At 36.1% G+C, this 24,995-nt stretch overlaps 1 protein-coding gene across 10 annotated transcripts in view; it reads right to left on the bottom strand.

Moving 5' to 3' along the window:
• The window catches only part of RFX3 (regulatory factor X3), a 295,722-nt gene that overhangs the window by 13,693 nt on the left and 257,034 nt on the right, over positions 1-24,995 (bottom strand). For 9 of the 10 annotated variants that reach the window (XM_059924798.1, XM_059924794.1, XM_059924802.1 and 6 more), the window contains 2 exons: positions 18,669-18,877; positions 8,608-8,761 (listed from right to left, as the gene is read on the bottom strand). In XM_059924798.1, coding sequence (XP_059780781.1) covers positions 8,608-8,761; positions 18,669-18,877 — 363 coding nt within the window. Of the gene's footprint in view, positions 1-8,607; positions 8,762-14,207; positions 14,417-18,668; positions 18,878-24,995 lie in introns of those variants that run through there. The other variant, XM_059924804.1, reaches the window with a different exon arrangement.

Below are 24,995 nucleotides of genomic sequence, written 5' to 3'. Positions count from 1 at the left end.
CATGATTCTGACTGTTCAGGCTTTTTTGTTGCCCTCTGCACCCTGGGAACACAGTAATTTATCTACCTTTATATTGTTTCAAAATTTCTAAGAAGTGATATAAATGACTATGTATAAAATAGATAAGCAACAAGGATATATTTAGAGCCCAGGGAAATATAGCCATTATTTTGTGATAATTTTAAATGGAGTATCATCTGTTAAAGTACTGAATCGCTATGCTGTACACCTGAAACTAATATAACATTGTAAATCAATTATACTTCAAGAAAAAAAACCTCTAAGAAGCACTCATGAGTGAGCACACAGGTAGTGAAGAAGTAGGAATACAGACCTTAGTTGCTTTTGAGGAGAAAAGTAATTTCAAAACCAGTAACATTTAATGCTACCATTAGGCCAAACCAAGAGGGGCCTCTGTCCTGAGCCCCACACCACGGAGAGCCCTGCTCTGGCTTTCCTGTGGCCATGGCCCTCCCCACAGACAAGGAGTCCACTGGGCCACGTGGATGTGCCCTCCTGGAGCCTGTGTTTCACTCCTACCCCCAGACCATACTTCTGTTACCTGAGATCCCAGAATTCCCTGCCTAAAGCCCCAAGTCCCCTTTCAGGCCTGTGCAGGTCTCTCCCTAAGTCCACCCTTCAGAAGAAAGAAGGGAGAGCCAGTGCGGAGGTGCAGCTATTTGCAAAGGGCAGACAAAACCTGAACACTGGACCGAGGAATAGGGAATGGGCCAAGGGTGGGCCATGGGTCAACTATGTCTGTGTCACCATTTTCTGGCATAGAACTAGGAGGAGCCTAAGAATTTTAAATTTAAACCCAGCCTTCCAAGTTATTACCAAGATACATTTACCAACCTAGGTGGATAGAACAGATTTTATTTCTAGTTTGATTCATAACTGTTAAAATATTTAGACGTAGGGTACCATAGGTCCTGCAAATGCTAGGGTTGGGCCTGGCAGCATATCCTTTATGTAAATAAAACTATGGGCTGAAAAGAAAGAACCTTGGTGCTCTTAACTAAAGACAAGCTCCCACTGAGGCCACCTTCACTGTCTATCAGGAAAGCATGATATTAATTTATTATGTCAGAGGAGTACCTATTTTGATTATACCACTTCCCTTTTTTGGGAAATTATTAACTGGAGAGACAAGGGTGGTGGAAGTGTGGAAACATGTTCTCTTTGTACCAAGCAGACCTTTACCACTAGCATGAATCAGATTTGAAGTGCTTGTAGGATCATCACAACTGGCCCATATACTTGCTGAAAATCTCTCGTACTTATGAAAGTATACTTTAGTATAGTGATGGTGAAAAGCAGAAAACAATTCCTGTGAATTGAGGAAATTACCCATCCCAAACAAGGACTATTTCTTTACCAGGAGAACCAGCAACCATCAACTTTACCTGTGTCTGAGCAAAAATACCAGAAAGACAATGGAAGGCCAGAGCCACTTGGGCTGGGCACAGGATGATAGAGCATGGCAAGGAGGCCAGCAGGGGGAGCTGTCATGCTTAATCTAGGCCAGGGAACCTTTCACACCTAGCTGACTCTGAGGCTGGGCTACCAGGCTAACCTGTTGCTAAGCAAAGAGCCCAGTGGTGGACTTTGCTGAAGAGGACAGTGTGCCGAGTTTCCCTTCCTAATGTCTACAGTGATCATTTTAGTTCTTGAAAAATGTCAAGAAATCTTGGATTTCTATTTTCTTCTCTTTTCCCACTTCCAAACACTTTAGGAAAACTAATCTCTCATTGTAAGCACTTATGAAAACCCAACTTCATACGGAGGTTCTCTGAAATGCTGAAGGAGTATTCTGGGGAGAGGGAGCTCTTCTTGGTCTAGGAGCATTATTTTCCTGCTGATATAGAAATCCAGTATGTCCATCATGAAATGAAATGAGAAGTTCTGTTAGTTGGTTGTCTGTCTTTCCATCATTCTTTTGTACTTCCTTCCTTGAATGAGTATTTTTGGGGCACCTATTGTGGGATTGTGTTTAGACCAGAGCTGTAAGCAAAACTCCATTCCCTGAAGAGGATGTGAGGAGAAGTTAGAGCCCAGAGCAAGCAGGGAAGGAAACCAAGTGGAGGAAGCTAATGAGCAGGGATCCCAGAGGGATAGGGTTGCAGCCCTGGGCTGCTGAGTCAATAGGTGCTTTGCTCACATGCAAGGAGAGTAAGGAACAGAATGACAAACCAGGAAAGAGGAGAAAAAAAAAATAGGAGAGCATCTACAGAGATAATTCTTAGGAACTTGGAGGATGAAGGTGTAGGAGAAAGGCTTTCCAGGGGGTCACTTTTATCATTTATTTTCAAGTTGTCAGAATTGTGCTAATGTAGAGGAGCAGATTTACAGCTAAAAGCAAACTGCAAATTCTAAAAACATAACTTTGATTTAGGTCTGGTCTGTGGGTGGGTACAGAGGCGCTGAAGGGTGTAATTTGTTGTTGTTGTTGTCTTCTGGCAGATTTAGCTTTCCAACTGCAATTTGCTTAGACTAATATTCCATTTAGTTTGCATATTCTGAACGTCTACTAACAAAAAGTGGAAAGGGGAAGGATGGTAGGACTATCAAGATGCATCCTGCAATGCAGAGGAAAGAAGCCTTGGAACAAAATAATGAAAGCTTTCATACCAGGCATCTGGTTTGTGCATGATTGCGAGTGTGCAGGCATTTGGGGGAGTTATAAAGTACAGACAGAAAGAAATTAGCCCCTATTCCAAAACTGTCTATAAACAATTTATATGGTGAAAAATTAAAATGTGGATTGAACCCATTTGGCTATTTGGAGTGAGACAGCCCCACTTCCTACAGTTAGCGCTACCACTAGTTCTGATATTGGGCAACTTTCAACCTCTGTTTTCCTTATGGGTGAAATGGGGACACTAACATATCCCTTGTAAGGTTTTGGTGAATATTAAATAAAAATGTAAGACATTTAGCACAGTAGTTGTCACAAGACCAGTCTTCAATTAGAAAAATATTAATAAACAGTAAGTTTTATTATAAATAATAACTAATATAACTTTTGACAAATATTCATTACACTTTTTAAGTTACTACTGTTCCAAGATTTTTTTTCCTGCAAATGATTTCAACTGTGATATGATTCATCCCTTTTAAATATTCTATAACAAGTCTATTATTCAACAGGTACATTTTCAGTGTATTCCCTAGTTGCACTAGAATAATGCTCACTGAAATCTATTTTTCATTAATTCGATTTTATCTTAAGCATCCATGCATATTTACAATGGTTGTACTTCCATCAAATGGAAGTTTTTCACTCAACTTTTATCCTAAAAGCTTGCCTGTGAATTATTATTGTTCTTCTCCAGTTTTTAAATTTTAAAGAGTTTTTTCCCCTTTCACTTTGAGTATATCAATTTTAGTGAAGCCAAGACATTTTTCTTTTAATGGTAATCCTTAAGAGTTCCTCAATTTTTTTCCCTAAAAATATCACTAAAATATTATATTTTTAATATTGATATTCATAGCTGAGCAATTAAAGCAGCTTTTGGTTCCTATTTTTATTTCAAAAAGTTGATTACATACATATAATATTAAGTATAATTAAATTATGATAGACAATTTAAATATATTTAATACATTAAATATAAAAATGTTTGTCACAGAAAATCATTTTATGAAGCAATAAAAATTTGTAGATTCAGTGAATATATTAAGACTACGTATATTTTAAAGAAATAAAGCATGTATGCCATTAACTTCTAAATATCCTTCAAATAGTCATAAAATCCAAATAAAAGGATATTGTTCTGCTCAATTTTCCTTGTCAGAGCTGTACAGAAAACCTTATGATTTTTTAAAAAATTTAACAGGTGTGCAAACAGATGCAACTTGTTTATTTTACTTTATTCCTACTCTTAAAATTTCACCACTGCCAGAAACTCTATGGGCATATTTATAATATTTAAATAAAAATTCAAAAAATTGCATAAATCTTAGCAGTAAATAGTTTCCTTTTTATCATCTAGGCAAAAAATAAAAATAATAATGAAACTTTGGAAATGCAAATGCTTTAAATAACCTACTGCTCAGTATTAATGTAGTAGCAGGCTGACGTTTAGAAGAAAACTCATGGTGGTGATGTTGTTTCATTTGGGGGTTCCATTACATGGTAGACTTCATTTCAACAAATGAAATGTCAGGGCTACAGGGAATGTAAAAATAAAACTTGTATGTGTGCATACTGTGTTTATATGTAAAACATGATGTACTGGTCTCTCTTGCCTGCTCAAATAATGTAAATAACGTTAATTTTAAAACTCATTTATTGAATTCACATTAGTGAAAAGATATATTAACTATGCTTAAATTACTTTGAAAGGGAAACCTTTCCCTTTGCTTCTGGATCTATTTAGCTGTCTGACACCTCTCCCAAATACAGCACCTATAAAGGTAAAACAAATGTCCAATAAAGTTTGTGACTATTTTTCAGCTTTCCCTTTACTGATTTCTGAACTATTCTTATTCCAATCTCACCCCATCCTGCAGCAGGTAATAAGCATGGTAGATTAACAGCAAGGGCTTTGGTGCCAGGCTGCTTGGTTTCAGAACCTGATTTTACAACCCAGTAGCTGTGTGACTCTGTGTGACTGTGACTTGATGGCTCTGTGTCTCATTTCATCATCTGTAAAATAGATTAAAAATAATATTCACCCACAAGTGAATATTATTCTTTAAGTATTCCTATATCCCTTTAATTTTGCTTTACAGCACTTATCAGAATTTATAGCTATGTAGTTATATGAACATTTAACAAATATGTATCTCCTACTAAAATGTAAGTTCCTTGAATGCAGCACCAAAATCCATTTTGTTCATCACTATATCCTAAACGTTATAATGTTTGGTCTAGAGTAGATGCATAAGAAGTATTTGTTAAATAAATGAATAAATTAATTTTAGAGATAAGTCTGAGAACCAACAAAAGTGAACATGATTTGCCCAAGATTATACTACCATAAATGACAGAACTATAAGTAGAGTTTAGTTCTTCTAACTTAAAGTTCTCCATTATTTCCAGGCGTTAAATCTTCGATAACACAAATCATACGAAGAATCACGCAATTAATATTATGTAGGTTCTAGCATGAAAAGTAAAAGTAAAAATCAGAGAGTGAAGGAGTATCTAACGTAGTCTGGGGGAAATTGGGCCTCCTCGAGGAACTGATATTTTAAGACATGAAGGAGTTAGAATGGGCAAGGAGAGTCAGGCAGAGGGTTCCAGGTAAAGAACAGTTTACACAGTGGTCCAATGATGAGAAAAGCTTGGTGAATAAGAATAGAGAAAAGACTACTGTGATTGCAGCAGAAGGACCTGGAAGAGGGAGGGTGAGGTTGATCAGAGAGACAGGGCCAGATCTTATACCAAGGAAAGACTTTTCTTCCTTAAGTAGAAGAAGAAAAAGCCACTAAAGGGTTTTAAGTGTGGATAACACAATCAGGTTTGCATTTTCATAAGATGATACTGACTGCACTATGGGGAGTTTGGGAAAGGGCAGACTTAGTAACTGGCTGGATATGCAGGTCAAGACAGAAAGATACATAAAGATGATGCCCACATACCCAACAGGATCGACAGGGAGGGTACCATTTACTGAGAAAGGACCATTAGTAGATAAATCAAGAGCTTGATTTCGTTAAGGGTATAATAAATTCTCAATAGATAGTGACAATTATTATTGTTTCTGTGGTTGTTGTTACTGTTGATTGAAAACCACTTGCTGCAATTGAGGGTAATGGTGATTTTTATGGATTTCAATGGATTTTGGCCTGTGGTGTTGCTCCCATTATATACACAGGCACTTCTGGACTTGAGGTTTGGAAAGGGAAGTCATTTAAGGAGCTAAGAATGCAGCTGAGGCTTGACACACGAAAGCCTTTTTTACCTCCAATCTCATTTCTAGGGTAGGCTTAGGATAACACGTGAGAGATGCAGGAGAAAACAGCCTTCCTTTCTCTTGAATTTCCTCTCCTTTTCCCAAGAATCAAGAAATTTTAGACATGATAATATGACCATGGCCAACAGGTCTATAATGGCCAATTGGTCTATGAAGCATCAATGTTTTATGGGGAGATCAAGTCTGTAAAATTAGCTTTACTTGGCCTGGGCTGAATAATGGATGAGCAAAGACAGCTCAAAGGATTTTCCTATAAATTGGGTAAGGAGATAGTAAGCAAAGAGATCAAGAGGTATGCTTAGATCTTTGATCTTAGAGAAGGTATTTATACCTTATTTTCTGATCTAGACTTTATTTATATTATATCTTTGAATCATGTGGCAATCTGTCTTATTCATTTACATTGTTTACATATAGTAAAAAAGAATGTCAATTAAATCATTAGAATGATTAATTGGCAGTATAGACTACATAAGGCCATTTTAATACTGGTGAGTCAGTACTGCTTGTATTAGCATATGAGGAGGTCGCTAAATCTTCACACTGTGTCACTGGCTCATGGCCACAGGCTTTGTTCCCTAGAGATGCAAGGGAAGCAGAGATCACGCATCAGGATTAGCCACATGGTGTTAATGAGAATCGCTGTTTATCATTATCCTGGTTATCCTGTTAAAGAGGTCCTGGAGCATATGAGGTAGTTGCCAAATGTGTTAAATATACCAAAAGGCATGTCTATTTCAGAAGTTTTGAGCCCTGAGTTAAAAAATTTTATCGTATTTAATCTATTTGCCAACTGGGCGTTTTGCAACCAGGCATCTATAAAAGAACTAAGGAAAGAGGCACTGAGGGGAAGTCAAATCTAAGAAAACTCCAGATTGTTTTTGGTCAATGATGAGGCCCTGCCTGTAATTTAAAAGCTAAAATGAATCTTGCTTAATCTCACACACATATAATTGGCATCATTTAGGCACAATCACCATTAAGAAACATACAAACACATATAGATCAGCATACAGCAAGGGATTTTAAAGAGGGAAAGAAGAATATTTTAACCAACTTTCTGAATAAAAGTCACATGTATTTTATTTATATTATAATACTTATAAAGGTCCTTGAGGTATTTTAATATATTTTTAAATTTATACCTTTACCATCATATTTATTAAACTAGGAAAAGCATCTAATATTTATTTTTACTTTTTTAAATTTAAATAAGCACATACACATAGCTTAAAAGTGAACATGTCTTCTTGACTGCTTTGGGCAGTAATATGTAACATTGCCTAACCTGGCATAATCCAGCAAAATCTGGATTCAATCAAAACCCAGTTCAATACAACAAAGTGAGCCAGGGCTGAATCATTTGTGCATGTGCATCTCTCCCTCATTATATTAACCAGCCCTTGTGTATATTAACTTTAGCATTTTAGTTTTACGACATGTTGAAAATACATTTTGACACTATCCAGAAATTAAGAAGAAGAGAACTTTTTTCCTACACCTTTAGTGATTAGGAGCATGGGTACGAAAATCAGACTGAATATTCAAAACAGGTCTCCACTGTCTGCTAGCTATGCAACCCTTTAATCTCTCTGTGTCTTAGCTTTCTTCCTGAACCTCAGATTCTCATCTGTAAACAGGATAACATAGCACCTATCTCAAAGAGTTGTTGTATGTGTTAAATGCTTTATCATACATAAGGGACTTAGGACTGTGTTTGGCACATAGTAAGTGCCCCCAAAATGTTAGCTACCATTTTCATCATCATTGTTATTATCCTTCATTTTGTTCTTGGGCACTTGGAAAAAGAGTCTACAAAACACATATTTAACTTTTTCCTCTGAGTTCCTAGCCCTTAGCCTTATCAGAAGCATCAATCTTTCTTATTTTCCAGTCAATAAGGATTTTTTTAAATTGAAGTATAGCTAATTTACAATATTGTGTTAGTTTCAGGTATACAACAAAGTGATCTGGTTATACATATATTTATATATGTATATATCTATAAACTTTTTTTCAATTCTTTTCCATACAGTTTATTACAAGATATTGGATCAAGTTCCCTGTGCTATACAGTAAAACCTTGTTGCTTATCTATTTTATATATGGTAGTGTGCATCTGTTAATCCCATACCCCCCAATTTATCCCTCCCCTGCTTTCCCTTTGGTAACCATAAGTTTGTTTTCTATGTCTGTGAGTCTGTTTCTGTTTTGTAAATAAATTCATTTGTACTATTTTTTTTAGATTCCACATATAAGTGATATCATATAATATCTGTCTTTCTCTGTCTGACTTAACTTCACTTGGTATGATAATTTCTAGGTGCATCCCTGTTGCTGCAAATGGCATTATTTCATTCTCTTTTATGGCTGAGTAATATTAAGGATTTTTTAAAGTTCAGTGATTCTCAAGATTTTCTTTTACATAGACACCTTTATAGCATATTGAAATATTCCATGTACTTTCACATGATATAATCGACCGTTTTAGAACCTTTGACTAAGAAAATATATATGAACAGAGGGATTTAAGGACCCCCTGAAATAACCACACAGGCCCTCTGGGGCCCAAGACTCATTGGTTAGGAACCGTTGCTTTGATGATTAATACATTTAGATTAAAATAAAATTCAGATCTTTTTAGAAAGCCCTGTGGGGTCATAGCTCTTTTAGTCTCTCTTACCTCACCCATGACCGCTATGGGTGTCTCTCCTGTTGCCTGAGCAACACGATGTTCTACTAAGTAGAACATATACTCGTCGTAGAGCAGACGGATCAGGTGGAAGGAGCCAAAGCTAGCAGCACTGCGGAGGGTTAAGTCCCGAATAACCATTGAGCTGTTCCAAGAGAAAAGACACATATGCAGCCATTGTTAGTGAGCAGGATTAGAGTTCAATCTAATTTTCCTCTTAAAAGAAGTTAGAGGTCTAAAAGATTGGTACAGCACACAACCTGCCATGGAATAATTTCACTACTGAAAGCAGTTGGCTCAACTCTTTCAAACAGAGTGGTAAAGAGGTCATCTTCACTGAAACTGGACTAGATCCTTATTAGAGCTAGACAAGTATTAACTGGGAAAAACCATTTTACTGTCATAGGCAAGTCTTTTGATTCTATTAAATTCACAAAGGGGTCAGAATTGAATAAAAAAGATTTTTGGAAGGCTGACAACTCATCACCATAAGAAAAAGCAACTCAAAGTGAAGGTCTTATTGATGATGCGTAAACACTATGTCACTATCTCTCAGTGATAACGACCTCTGGGGTATGCTGTGAGAAAAATATGTATTTGACCAAGTTTACAAAATATACTAAGCAGGGACTTCCCTTGTGGGGCAGTGGTAAGGAACCCGCCTGCCAATGCAGGGGACATGGGTTCGGTCCCTGGTCCAGGAAGATCCCACATGCCTCGGAACAACCAAGCCCGTGCGCCACAACTACTGAGCCTGCGCTCTAGAGCCCGTGAGCCACAACTACTGAAGCCTGCGCGCCTGGAGCCTGTGCTCCGCAATGAGAAGCCATCGCCATGAGAAGTCTGCGCACCGCAACGAAGAGTAGCCCCCGCTCGCCGCAAGTAGAGAAAGCCCGCAGCAACGAAGACCCAACGCAGCCAAAAATAAATAAATTTATTAAAAAAAAAAAAAAAAAAAAAAAAAAATATATATATATATATATATACTAAGCAATGTTCCCAAATGTGGCAACGTAGAATGTAGGAGGTTATGTACAGGGATCTGTGCAAGTTCTGTTGGAAGGCAAATTTATTAAGTGATTCTAGTTCCTTACTGATTTCCATTAAATTAAATTAAGGTGATTTTTCCATTAGAAATAGCATAATAAAATCAATTAAGAAATGCATAACTTTGAAAAATATGAATGTTTAATTTATAAAATACCAAAATCTGAACCATATTATTAATAAAATACTAACAATACACTCTATTATACTCAAAATGGAAGTGAGTCAAAATAAAATTTTGGCTTCATTGAAGACATGTCAATTATTAAGCTTGTCCATGCACTTCAAATCTCTTTAATATTTCTAACTTAGAGTCAGGGTAGGATGTGTGTGTGTGTGTGTGTGTGTGTGTGTGTGTGTGTGTGTTTCTCCTCACTTTCACTTAGTGTCCTTTTCTAGAGATTTCTGTCTTACGCAAACTAAAACAGGCATTATATTCTCTGATAGGAGGAGATAGAATCTCACAAATGTATGGGCTGATATTCCTAGGCCTTATTTTGCAATGAAGAATTGTAAAATGCCAGACAGATGGAAAAACAGAAGACTGTACATTTCTGTTTCATTTTCAACCTTATTTATATAGAGGCTAGTAATGTATCAAATTCTACACATTCAACTTGGCAAGTGACAGATCATCCTTGTACATCTAAAACTCTAAAGCCCTGGATTCTGATCCTGGTTCTTCATTAATTCACTATCAATCTCAAAAAAAATCATTTCCATGAGAGTGTTTTTCCTTTTGGGTGAAAGTGAAAGCAGTACTTTTGGTCTTACCTAATTTGCGTGATTATTTCAAGGATAAAATGCGTTAAAGGTTGTGAAATAAACTTATGAATGAATAGAACAAGACTCAAATATAAGTGATTATGCTCCTAATACACAGAACAGGAGGAGCTGAGCTTCTGACTCTCATTTGGCTACGGCAGCAAGAACAGGTGTTACTATATGATGATGGCAGATGTCTCTCATTCTGTGGATCTATTTACTAAAAAGAAAAAAAGCATGGGTTTGGAGTTAGATCCATGTTAACCACTATGTGATCTTGATTGTGAGTATGTCATTCAATATTTAAAGGTTCAAGATTAGCCTGAGAGTCAAATGAGATAATGTATGTGAGATCTTAAGCAAAACTACCTATTACTACACTATTCCATATGTTGGCGTTAATAATATACTCATTATCATAAAAAGCAGTACTGGTGAATGATTCCTTAGAGTCAAATACTTTAATGAATACCTTAAGTTTGGAACTCTATAAGAGAATCACTAAAAATAAATTAACACTTTCATTTATATGTCAAAGATATAATGACAAAATTCTGTTATAATTTGATGCATGCTTTTCCCATAATTCAGTAACACATCACCTATTCATAAAAATAATTATTTTAAATTTAATAGCTATTGAAATTAAACTTTATTTTCCTATGGAACAAATTTTAACAGGCAGAGAATCCTCTACTTTAAAAGCAAAAGCAAAAACAACATAAAAATAACAATAAAAAGTTGCCTAACATTTTTACATACATCCAAATTTGATCATGTGAAGTAAATAATTTTGAAAAATTAAGTAATATGGGGTGGAATATTCACTCCTAAGTACACATCTCTTGCTGAAGAAAGACAGCAGCTATTTAAAATACAGCCTGGAGAAGACTAATGGCTAACAAGTATATAAAAATATGACTAATCTTATTCAAAATTAAAAGAAATGTAAACTAAAGGTAAGATACCATATATCATCTATTATACTATAAGACATTAAAAGATCAGTGTTGGAGAAGGTATGGGGAAAGAACTCTCATTTGCTGTTTCTACAAGCATAAATTCACAAAACATTTATGAAGGGAAATTTGGCAACACATGTTGAAATTACAAATGCACAAATGCCTTCACCTAGCAGTGTTTTCTTGTTGTTGTTTTTACAAAATACCTTTTATTTGCAGGCTTTGGAGAGCAACCAACCCAAGACCATGATCCTTGATGGAAAGCTCAGAAAATAAGCCCTCTCATACAAGCAGGCTATCTCTCTCTCTGACGGTGTTTTTTTTTTTTTTTTCTGTTTTTTAACATCTTTATTGGAGTGTAATTGCTTTACAATGTTGTGTTAGTTTCTGCTGTATAACAAAATGAATCAGCTGTATGTATACATATATCCCCATATCCCCTCCCTCTTGCGTCTCCCTCCCACCCTCCCTATCCCACCCCTCTAGGTGGTCACAAAGCACCGAGCTGATCTCCCTGTGCTTCCCAGTAGCTATCTATTTTACAGTTGGTTGTGTATACATGTCAATGCTACTCTCTCACTTTGTCCCAGTTTACCCTTCCCCCCCGCCCATGTCCTCAAGTCCATTCTCTACGTCTGCGTCTTTATTCCTGTCCTGCCCCTAGGTCCATGAGAACCATTTTTTTTTTAATATTCCATATATGTGTGTTAGCATACGTTATTTGTTTTTCTCTTTCTGACTTAGTTCACTGTGTATGACAGACTCTAAGTCCATCCACCTCACTACAAATAATTCAATTTCGTTCCTTTTTATGGCTGAGCATCGTTGCTTTACAAAGCTGTGTTAGCCTCCACTGCACAACAAAATGAATGGGCCATACACGTACAGATATCCCCTCCCTTTTAGACTTCCCTCCCATTTAGGTTACCACAGTGCACTAGGTGAGTTCCCTGTGCTATACAGTATCTTCCCATCAGTTATCCATTTTATACATAGCATCAATAATGTGTATGTGTCAATCCCAGTCTCCCAATTCCTCCCACCCCACCCCTTTCCCCCTTGGTATCCATACATTTGTTCTCTATGTCTGTTTCTCTATTTCTGCTTTGCAATTAAGATCATATATATCATTTTTCTGGATTCCAGATATATGCGTTATTATACAATATTTGCTTTTCTCTTTCTCACTTACTTCACTCTGTATGAACAATCTCTAGGACACTCTCTAGGTCCATTCACATCTCAACAAATGATCCAATTTCATTCCTTTTTATGGCTGAGTAATATTCCATTGTATATATATGTACCACATCTTCTTTATCCATTCCTCTGTCGATGGACACTTAGGTTGCTTCCATGTCCTGGCTATTGTAAATAGTGCTACTATGAACATTGGGGTGCATGTGTTTTTCTGAATTATGGTTTTCTCAGGGTATATGCCCAGTAGTGGGATTGCTGGGTCATACGGTAGTTCTATTTTCAGTTTTTTTAAGGAACCTCCATACTGTTCTCCATAGTGGCTGTATCAATTTACATTCCCACCAACAGTGTATGAGGCTTCCCTTTTCTCCACACCCTCTCCAGCATTTATTGTTTGCAGATTTTTTGATGATGGCCATTCTGACCAGTGTGATCACCTATCAGTTCTAATTCTAGAAATTTACACAAATGAGCAAAGATAGTTTTAATTGCAGCAATATTTATACTAGTGAGAAAATAGGGGGCAACACTAAATATCCATTTGTAGGATACTAAGTAAAAAAAATGGTTCATTCATATATGTAAATTTATACAATAGTTCAAAGAAATGAGGGAGAGTACACATATAGGCAGTAACTTGGAAAGATGTCAATGATATAATGTTAAGTGCAAGAACTAAAAAGTATAACATGAGCCCATTTAACATAGAAACCATCTATATAATTCTTAAAAAAATTCTATCCCTAAATAAATGGGAATGTTTAATACTTTATTAGCATCGAGATAGCACACTTCATTAAGATAGTATTAGTCACCTTAAAAAGTGCAAATTTATTTCAATTTATCTGAAGATAAATGTGCAACTTTATACAAAGATAATCGTTACAGTATTTTTTATAATTGTATCACAAGACCAAAAACAACCTAAATGCTCAAGAATAAGAGACAAATGGGATGTTTAAATAATGTATGAGACATACACAAAATGGAATATTGTGAGGACATTAAAAATTATGTTTCTTAAGATATGCTTAAGGTATAATGTTAAATGAAAAATGTTAAGGGAAAAATACAGATAATAAACTCTGATAAACAATTGGATCTCAACTTTATATAACACTGAAAGAAAACATTTTACCAGTAGTTATTTCTGGGTAGGAAAATTATGGATGATTTAAGTTTATTCTTTTTATAGTATTTGTATTTCCCAGATTTTCTAAAGTGAGTATATACTAATTTCATAATCCAAAAAATGTTTATTTTAAAAAGAAGATATTCATTGTAACATAGAAGAATCCTGGGCCGGTTGAATGTCAATAAATCTTTGCAGGGATAAATATCACAGATATAGAATGAATTATATATATATTTCAAAATTCAACTTTTAGGGCTTTATATTTCCCTTAAAATAATGCAAATGACTAAGAAGAATATTCATACTGAGTAGCTTTCTGGTATTATTAAACAAAATGCAAAGTCAATTTTTTTATTCCAAGAGAATTCACATTCATTCATTCAATAGATATTTATTGTGTTCCTACTCTGTGCCAGGGTCTTGTTCTAGAGCAAGTCAGACAAAAATTTGGTTTCAACAGAGCTCACATTCTAGTAGGACAGACAGTTGATAAAAACAGAGTAGATATAAAATATAAAGTTAGGTAGTGATAAACCCTATGAAAAACAATAAATCAGGTTAAGAGATTGGAGAGTGATGGGTGCCGGCACTTGAAGTTAGGGTGTCAGGAAAACTCTTTTTGAGGAGGTGATATCTTGAGCAGAACCAAGACTGAAGTGAAGGAGTGAGCCATGTGAACATGTGAGCTTTCCTGGCAGAAAGGAGAGCAAATACAGAGACTGAGGCAGAACTATGTTTGTTTTATTCCAAGGACAGCCCAGAGGCTAGTGTGGCTGGAGGACGTGAGCAAAGAGAATACACAGTGGGACCTGGAGGTCACTAGCAGCTGGACCATGTAGGATCTTATAGGCCATGCTAAGGCTTTTGGATTCTACTTGACAGCTGGGCAATCACCTTATTTCAGCATAAAGTACACACGTAATACTAAATTCTGTTGGAAAATGAAAAAAAAAAGGGTGCTGACCTTCAGTTAAAATATCTAGTTATTTTTAAAAATACTGATAAGCATGCTATGAAATTATTGTCATATGTTTAGAAAAGAATCAGTTGAATTATATTATTAATGCTATGTCTGCTTCATGCTCTCTGTGCTGGGCTTCTGCCCTACAAGCCAAGTATCAAATGACACAATTAACAGTTTAATTGGAAACCTATTGTCTGATTCAGACTTCTGTAAGATATGTTGCAAAATTGACTCCACTGAATTTCATGTTGCTAAGTTACCATGAATTCAACTCCTTTTAAAATCAGAGTTATAAATGTTAATTATTTTATAATGGATGAGAAATACCTTTGTGTATTTGTCTTTATAACTCATGGTGTGGAAATTGAAACATATCCCCAAACACATGATACTCAATCCACCTCTTTATGTATTTGGGGATACATCACACCCTTCCAAAGAAGAAAGATGAGAACATCACACCTGTGACCACCCCCTCCCCGCTACCGTGAACTCTCTTCTCAAACAGTGCTTATAGCTGATTCTGAAAGAGTATTACTTTTTGGAAGATTTATATATTGTTCAATTGTAGGCAAACTAGGTTCTCTGTGCCCCCTTTCAAGTCACTGTATCAAAGCTATAAATTTCATTCTTTAAAAATGGGATACTTGGTTGACCCTCAGGGTGACCCTAAGGAATTCTGTGTTCCGTTATCCACAAAACACACAAGCTGAGAAATGGCCCACTTAACTTCTACATTTCTGCCCAAGAAAGGTGGTGATATTTTTTCCACCTCCCAGGGAGCCAGCAGTAGCCATTCAAAGCCAGGTTAGGCAAGGAGAGACCCCCGTTTGGAGCAGAGGGTGTTTGCAGCAACATGTCAACTGCTGCTATCATGATTCTCTGCCAGTCCATTTCTTTATTTGTATGCATATAAATATATACACAGAATTTTAGAAATTATGAGATTAATCAACTTCAGAAAATGAAGGATTAATATATGTGACTGCCAAATTCTTATTACAAAGCCAAAAACATTTAAAAAAAAATACTCTGTAATTCTGCTTCTGTGTGTGAATGCAGTTTTCATTACTCAATATGTTTTTATGCCTCGGTAAAAAACAGGTCAGATTTTAGAGGCTCTTAAGTTTCTAAGCTATTGACTTCGCCTACCAGCAGGAGGTATGCATCTGTCTGAATATGCCTTTCCTTCTGTGGCACTGAAGTATACGCCTTCAACACTGCTTGAAATGAAAATAATAACCATAATAGTGTCTAACAATAACAAGCCAACTATCCCCAACTCAGGGAGGACAGAGGGCAGGCAAGTGATGATCTACTGGGTTTGTGTATCTGCAGAGAACAAGAAATACAAGTAAGTAATTTTCTGTCAAGAAACCTGTAACAAATCTCTGTGGAGACAAAGGCTCCAGGAGTGTATTTCTAAAATGATATCAACTAAACATAGAAAAAAAAGTCCTCAGGAAGGAGTAAGGGTAAGTCTGATGTAATGACATAAGAAAGCAGTAAGAAGAAAAAAAAAAATCCTTGCTTTTTTCTGATATAGAGGATGCACTCTGCTTTTGGTCATATAGGTTTTGGAACAACAGCTAGTATAACTTCTGTTTCATCATTCATGAAGCACATATACCATCTATATGATTTTCTGAGGAAAAAAAAATGGACGAAATCAACTTGCAAGCAAATGGGAAAATATCTGAAATCTTCTTAAGAAATGTTCCCAAATTAAAGTTTTGAACCCTACTATTACTACTACTACTATTTCTACATCTACTTTGAGAATTATGTGATAATGTTTTCCAAATCTTCCCCATATATCAAAGGAAAACTCATATCATCAACACATTGCTCACTGACACCCAGCTCTAAACCTAGGACTGGCTTTAATGAAGCATATCAGTGGGTCACAGAGTTAGACAGCACCTTAATAAGGTGCTTTTCAAATCATGTGGACTAAAAGCACTAAATATATGAGAGACAGAACTGTGGAATTAGTCCATCCCCAAAACAAAAACAAAGCAACAACACAAAACTGGTAGACTTTCTTTCACTGCATTTAACCCTGGGCTAGACACTAGAAAACGATTTTCAGGATGTAAGGATAATTTAACTCCTAATTAAACATATACAGCGAATCTACACCTCTACTTCAGTTTAAGAAATAAGAATTGGACCAAATCAGTTGAGAAAGAAAGAAGTCACAATAAAAACCAAGCAACTACCATCATAATTAAAAGATCTCTGGTTCCATCTTTATCAAGGTGGTCAAAACAAGATGGAAATCCTGTAATTTGGGCTTACTGGGTTCAGAATTTCTGCTAGTCTCTAAACTCAGCTACTTCTTTGTATACCTTCTCTCCTCACAACTGCTTTGGACTCACCACTGAGGTCCAGATGATGACCATAGGGTACCCATAGCCACAGTCAGTGGTATGTCCTGTAGTCACTACTTTGATATGCGCATGGTTGCACAGGAACTAAATTAGGGACTGCCTAAACCTCAAAGTAGACATGGCTTTCCGGCCCAAGCCAGTGAGGCCCCCATTATCTAAAGAAGCAAAGAAATGAACTCCCATCACAAGAATAAATTCTGGGGTCAAAAATATAACTTACCTAACTTAGCTTAAGAAATGGAACTCTGTCAATTCCAACCTATGTCATATATATAGTATATATGCCAACTTACACAGGTTCTGTTGTTAACCCCTGGAGTAGACCTATGGTCAGTGGTTCACCCCGACATTTGATATCATATATCAAGTAATCTTTCTCTCCTGGGGTTCCTTCTATGTCTAGAAAAACATACATTTATATATATCTATATATATCCTTTTAGTCAAAAAGTGATTCATTTTGTATTACTAGATTATTCGATATTAAACTGGCTATGCATTAGAATCACCAGGAGTAAGCTTTTTGAAAAAAAAATTTCTGATTACCCCTACTCCCATCACTACTTTCTAACCACCACGATTTTGATTCAGTAGTTTTTGGGAGATACCTAGGAGTTTTGTTTTGTTTTTCTTTCCACTAATTCTGAGGTGCAGCTAGGTTTGAAAACAATTGTAATTGATCAAATTAAGAACTTAACTAGGTGGTTCTGAGTGTGCATCTGAACTGCCTGGACGATACTTTAAAAAGCACAGATTGCTGGGCCTCCCCTCCGCAGTGTCTGATTCAGGTAGATTTTGGGGAGGGGTCTGAAAATATGCATTTCTTTATTTTATTTTATTTTATATGTTTTTGTTTTTTTTTTTTAATTTTTTATTTATTATTTTTATTTTTGGCTGTGTTGGGTCTTCGTTTCTGTGCGAGGGCTTTCTCCAATTGCGGCAAGTGGGGGCCACTCTTCATCGTGGTGCGCAGGCCTCTCACTATCGCGGCCTCTCTTGTTGCGGAGCACAGGCTCCAGACGCTCAGGCTCAGTAGTTGTGGCTCACGGGCCCGGCTGCTCCGCGGCATGTGGGATCTTCCCAGACCAGGGCTCGAACCCGTGTCCCCTGCATTGGCAGGCAGACTCTCAACCACTGCGCCACCAGGGAAGCCCCAAATATGCATTTCTAATGTGTTTCCAAGCAATAGTGATGCTACTGGTCTAGGGGACCACAGTTTGAGAATCCCTGAACTAGAGAAGAAGAAGAGTGGTGGTAAGGCCTCAAGAAAGAAGACTGAATAATACACGTTTGCCAGAAGGAGGACTGTAGTCCTTTTCTGACTGTTGCTAAACATATTATCTAGACTGGAATCTCAGATGTTCCCATCTGAGAACTTCTAGGGCTTTGAATAAGAGCCTTTCTTTTCCTAGCAGAAATTTTATTTCCATAAGCTTCCTGGTACAATTCCATGACGTTGTAATCATGAGTTGGGTTGAAGATAATCACAACAGGGAGTTTCTGCAAACTAAAGTCTTCCCTTCTTTCCTTTTTTCTGAGAAGCATATACATACGTAATTGCAGAATAGGAAAAGTTGAGACGATACCTGTAGAAAGACCATTTTAGCAGAAACTGCCTGGCAGCTTTAGGAAAACTGGGTCTTCCTTCGTAGGGTTTCAGTGCTTGCATCATCACATTGTCAAGCCATGCAGCCCACTGCTCCAGGGTGCTCTGCTGCTGAAGAGTCATCTTGAAGTCTGTTTCTAGTCTCTGAACCATGTTGTCATCACACTGACATACCCAGGAAGCCTGCTCCTGGGACAGTACACAGAAAGCAAAGAAAAAGTTCAACTCAGCATCTTTTCATTGAGTGTCAGCACACAGACCATATGCATAAATGGCAAATTATATTGAAAGCGTAAAACAATTAAATGAATTAAGAAAATGAAGGACTACTTGTCGGTTATTAAGGAAACTAACATCGCCTTTGTGCATGAAAAAGTGATGTGACAAAAAAGTATGACTTGGTTTTTCTACATTAACTAGTCTGTATGAAAGACTAAAATACATGATTACTTAAGAAAAATAGGAGCCTGAACCTACAGTATGCGGTGTCTTTCTTTAGTTTTTACTCCCTCTCTTTTTTCTCCCAATCAGATAAAACTTGAAAGCCAATTCATTTGAAAAGATTTAGGGTAAGTCAGATGGATAAATAGATTCAATTGGCCAAAAGTGGTCCCTCAGGATTAAAACAAAAACAAACACTGAATGATACAAGGTAGAAGTATATGCTATATGAGTTTTATGGATAAGAAACTGAAGTCTCAAGGGCTATAGAGGCAAGGCTATGAATGCCAATTAATTCACAGAACCGAAAACAACAACAACAACAAAAACACTTTTGAGAAAATGTAGGAAGGCTACCTGCCAAGAAATTTGATCACTATAGTTTTCCTTCTGGTTCTGACAGGAAAGTTTCATGTTTGGTAATAGCAATGAAAACAGGAACTTTTAAAGTTAATTTTCAATGGTTGCCATAAGTTTTACAATGTTTCTAGTGCTATGTTGTATTTTAACATTAAAAAAATACTATACTCCTAAGGTCAGAATACAATTATTTGGTAATATAATATTTGAGTAAGGACGTGGATGGTAACATAGGGCCTGAATTAGCTAAACTGACTTCAAGCAATTCATTCAATCTGCGTGGGCCTCATTTTCCCCAAGCATAACATTAGAGAAATGAAACGTGACAAGAATTTTTAAACTGGGTTCACTGCGTCCAGATAATATTTTCACAATAGATTTCTGTGGAGGGGTGTCTGTGAAGGTCCTAATTCTATATCTAAAACATTGTGAATATGTATGTAGTTTTCTGAAAAGTGTCTATAGCTTTCAATCTGTCTGTTCTCAGAGGACAAATTTATTCAAATCAACCATTTCAACTAAATAAACCCCTAATCTCCACCCTCTGGTTCCAGCACCTCTCCTGACCCTACAGACTTTACCTTATTTAAGAGACATTTCAACTGGGAGGTACTTCAAATATAAAATGCCCAAACTCAATTCATTTTATTTCTTCAGGGAAACCTAAGGTTTCTTCTACAGTCCCAGCTGATGATACCATCTACTATCCTTCTTTCTCTTATCTAATTAGTAATAGTCTTTCCGATTTTACCTCCTAAATATCACTTTTAAGTATTTTAAGTACACTACAATGATTATTAAAAATTGAAAATACAAATAAACAAAAAGGAACAAAATATTAAGAATATCTAAAATGCCAACATTAAGAGATAACTACAACACACTAACTTTCAAACTGTTCACATGCAGTATAGACGTATGCATGTATGCTTGTGTACATATGTTATTTTAAAAGAGGCTCATATTATACATTTTACTTGATATTTTGCTTAGTTTCACTTCACTATATATGATAAATGACTTTCCATATAGGCAAATGAGGAGCTATATTTATTGTTCAGTGATTGAATTTGCTTCAATGCATAAATATTCGATTATTTACAAAACCAATTCCATATAGTTACACATTTATGGTCATTCCAATTTTTTACTATTAGGAAAAATGCTGGAATTAGCAATCTAGTAACTACATCTTTGCTTACTTTTGTACTTATTTCTACATAATAGATTTTTCAAAATACACTGTTAAATGACTCCCAGAACTTTCATATCAATTTAGGAGTCCAGAAGAGCACCCAGGGAAGAATTTATGTCTCAAGAAAGGATAGGGGAGGTTGTTTTCGTTTTTTCATTAATGGCTAAGCATTTTTTTATTGTGGTAAAAAACATATAACATAAAACTTATCATCTTAACCTTTTTTTTTTTTTAAGTTTAATTTTTATTTATTTATTTATCTATGGCTGTGTTGGGTCTTGTGCGAGGGCTTTCTCTAGTTGCGGCAAGTGGGGGCCACTCTTCATCGCGATGAGCGGGCCTCTCACTATCGCGGCCTCTCTTGTTGCGGAGCACAGGCTCCAGACGCGCAGGCTCAGTAATTGTGGCTCACGGGCCCAGGTGCTCCGCGGCATGTGGGATCTTCCCAGACCGGGGCTCGAACCCGTGTCCCCTGCATTAGCAGGCAGATTCTCAACCACTGCGCCACCAGGGAAGCCCCATCTTAACCATTTTTAAGTGTATAGTATAGGAGTGTTTACTATATGCTCATTATTGTGCAATAGATCTCTTTCTCATCTTGCAAAACTGAAACTCTATACCCATTGTGGAAGATATTTCTGTGCATTGGTAAGAGGCAGGAGGAACTTACTGGTATCCTTGGAAGAATTTAATTTCATTTCTTAACATAAATTCAAACTCACTGCTTCCTAGGAAGTTAGTTCTTGCCAAGAGATAATGATAATCTAAAACTAAACTTAGAGAAGTAAAGCCACAGGACATTATTCTGACTTTTCAAACTACTTTATATTATATTTCATTTTACTACTCTTCAGATTGAAAATATACTAACAATAGAGTACACTGTAAATACTCCTGTGAAGTATATTCCTGTGAAGGAATCTGGATATTTCAATTCTATAGAGGAAAAAGGTAAGGATGAAAATTAAAGATATTATTAAGTTAGAAATAAATTATCTCCAAGATGATAAGGAGTCAGTAGCTTCAAAATTAGAATGTCTTTTAAATACAGAAACACAAGTATATGCAAAAGTTAGGTTATCAGGTCAACCAACCCAAGTATATTTAGCCCATACTGTATTTGGAAAACTATCCATTTACACAAAACAATTAGAAAGCAATACTATTGTAACGCTATCAGTTAATTAAAACAGAAAACCAATTATACGGCAATAGGAAAATTATCCTGAATGCATGAGGAAAAGATTTAATTAGAGAAGAATGAAGTGATGAAAGAGATTTATGGATATCCTGAAAGAAACATAAGCTCTTAGAGCATTAAAAATATTGACACTTACATGTGATTTCATTGTTTTAAATTAAAGTTCCCTATTACAAGAGCATCACCCTATATGTGTCAGTCTTAACTGAGGTTAATCTCGTAGGGGCAGGGACTTCCAAATGAACAGGAGAGGGTGATGAAGGTGGAATGGGAGGCAGAAGACAGAAAACCAGGCAAAATGTGGAACAGAAAAGGAAAGAAGGGAGTTAAAGATAAAATATGCTAACCTGAGAAAGAGATTACATGTGAAAATGAACAGAGTTGTGAGAGGTAAAATGTAGGGGGAAATGGAGGGCACACCACTGTGCTCATGGTCCTCTAATGAAAGGAAGGAGGTCTTGGAGGACAGATACTTAAGCACACAGGTTTCAGCACTCATAACTGTCACGTGGACCCAGAAAAACTTGGTAGCTGAGAATAAAGGAAGGGAAAAGGTAACCTCAAAGTCGGTGAGTGGGGGATGAGTAGTAGTATAGATGTATAACTGACCATTTATATGCAATAATGTTGCCAAGGCTGGCGTCTATAACCAGGAAGAACTCATTTCTATACATACTTCATAGGGTTCAGACACACAACTATACGAATGAAAATAATGTTAACAGAAAATTTTAAATCTTTCTCAGATATTATTAGGAATCATTCTTAAATATATTTTCTGTTATTAAACTTAAATTACTTTTTGAAACTAGAAGTTGCCTTACCATTTCAACTTTTCTTAAACTACTTTTAAACATATCTTTTCTGAATGAAGATTTGAAAAAAACATAACAGTATACATTTTAAGGCAATAATGTATGAACTCTTAATATTCCCATTAAAATCAGTTAATGTAAATTCTACTGAAATATGTAAAGTTAATGGATTTGTAAACGTGAGACAGTTTGTTCTTGTGGAGGTTACGTATTTGCATGTGTGTGCGTATGTGTGCTTGTATATATAAAAATATTTATGTAGATCTAAGAAAAACTATACACATTAGAAGTTTAAACCCAATTCATGAAAGTCAGAATGAACTTAACTAATTAACGACACCCTAAAATAAATCACACCCAAATGTTACTTTTTGATATATTTTAAACGATAAAACTAGTCCAGAATTGTAGATTAAACTTTGTAGGAAATGGAGTAATAATTAGTTTATCTGTAAGCAACAATATTGTTTTTTAAAACAGTTTTACTGAGATATAATTCACAGAGCGAACAATTCATTCATTTAAAGTATATAATTCAATGGCTTCTTTCAGTATATTCACAGAGTAGTGCCTCTATCATCACAATCAATTTTAGAATGTATTCATTTCTCCAAGAAGAAACCCCATACTACTCCTTATCTGTCACCTCCCAATCCCCCCAGTCTACAGGACCTAGGCAACTACTAATTTACTTTTTGTCTCTATAGATGTACTTATTCTGCACATTTCATATAAATGGAATCATGCAATGTACGGTCCTTTGTATCTGGTTTCTTTCACTTAGTATAATGTTCATCTCTGTTGTAGAATGTATCAGAACTTCATCTCTTTTTATTGCCCGATAATATTCCATTGTGTGGAATATCACATTTTGTTCACATAGTCATCAGTTAATGGACATTTGGGTTGTTTCCACTTTTATGTGGCTAATATGAATAATGCTGCTGGAACACGCATGAACAAGTTTTTAGGTCGACATGTTTTAATTTTTCTTGGTATGTACCTAGCAGTGAAACTGCCATATCATATGGTAACTCTATGTTTAACATTTTGAGGAACTGTCATACTGTTTCCAAAGTGGCTGCAGCATTTTGCATTCCCATCACTAGTGTATAAGGATTCCAATTTCTGCACATCCTCACCAACACTTGTTATTATTTGTCTTTTTGATAATACCCATTTTATTTTATTTTTTGATAATACCCGTTTTAGTGTGTGTGAAGTCGTATCTCGGGTTTTTTTTTAGATTTAATTAATTAATTAATTAGTTAATTTACTGGCTGCCTTGGGTCTTTGTTGCTGTGCATGGGCTTTCTCTAGTTGCAGTGAGTGGGGGCTACTCTTCGTTGCGGTGCACGGGCTTCTCATTGCGATGGCTTCTCTTGTTGAGGAGCAGAGGCTCTAGGTGCACAGACTTCAGTAGTTGTGGCACACAGGCTTCAGTAGTTGTGGCTCGTGGGCTCTACAGCACAGGCTCAGTAGTTGTGGCGCACGGGCTTAGCTGCTGTGCGGCATGTGGGATCTTCCCGGACCAGGGCTTGAACCTGTGCCCCCTGTATTGGCAGGCGGATTCTTAACCACTGCGCCACCAGGGAAGCCCCTCAGTGTGGTTTTAATCTGTATTTCCTTGGTGGCTAATGAATGAGTTTTCCGGTACTTTATTGGACATCTGTATATCTTCTTTGGAGAAATGTCTATTTAGATCTATGCCCATTTTTTAAACGAGGTTGTCTTTTCATTGTTGGGTTATAATAGTTCTTTTTATATAGTCTAGATATAAATTTTTATCAGATATATGATTTGCAAACATTTTTTCAATACTATAAGCTGTCGTTTCATTTTCTTGATGGTCTCTTTTGAAGCACAGAAGTTTAAAATTTTGATTATGTTCAATATTTATGTCTCTTTTATTGCTTTTGCTTTGAGTGAGCCATGGACTGTTTTTTTTCATTGGTAGCAATTAGCTTCATTATTTTAGTATGTGAAATAAAATATTTGTTGGGATTCCATAATAATATTCCTAAAGTAGCTATTTTTTATGTGTACTTTGACGTACAAGTGAGTAGTTTTATCATTAGGTTAAAAAATTATTCTTTCATTTGGATGATCAAAAGAGTCAGATACGTTGCACCTAATTCTTTTAAAATAACAAATATTTACCAGGTACCTATAGTAAACTCTGAAATAGAGTTGTTCTTGCTTCTTTCAAGGTGGGGCACTTTTAAAAACAAATTTCTCGTGTGCGTGTCATGGTGCTATGGGCTTTACGTATTACTAAATATGTAAACAATAATC

Source organism: Balaenoptera ricei, chromosome 6 (genome assembly GCF_028023285.1).
Source record: "Balaenoptera ricei isolate mBalRic1 chromosome 6, mBalRic1.hap2, whole genome shotgun sequence".
Classification (NCBI taxonomy): domain Eukaryota; kingdom Metazoa; phylum Chordata; class Mammalia; order Artiodactyla; family Balaenopteridae; genus Balaenoptera; species Balaenoptera ricei.
This window is presented reverse-complemented; position numbering and strand designations above follow the sequence as displayed.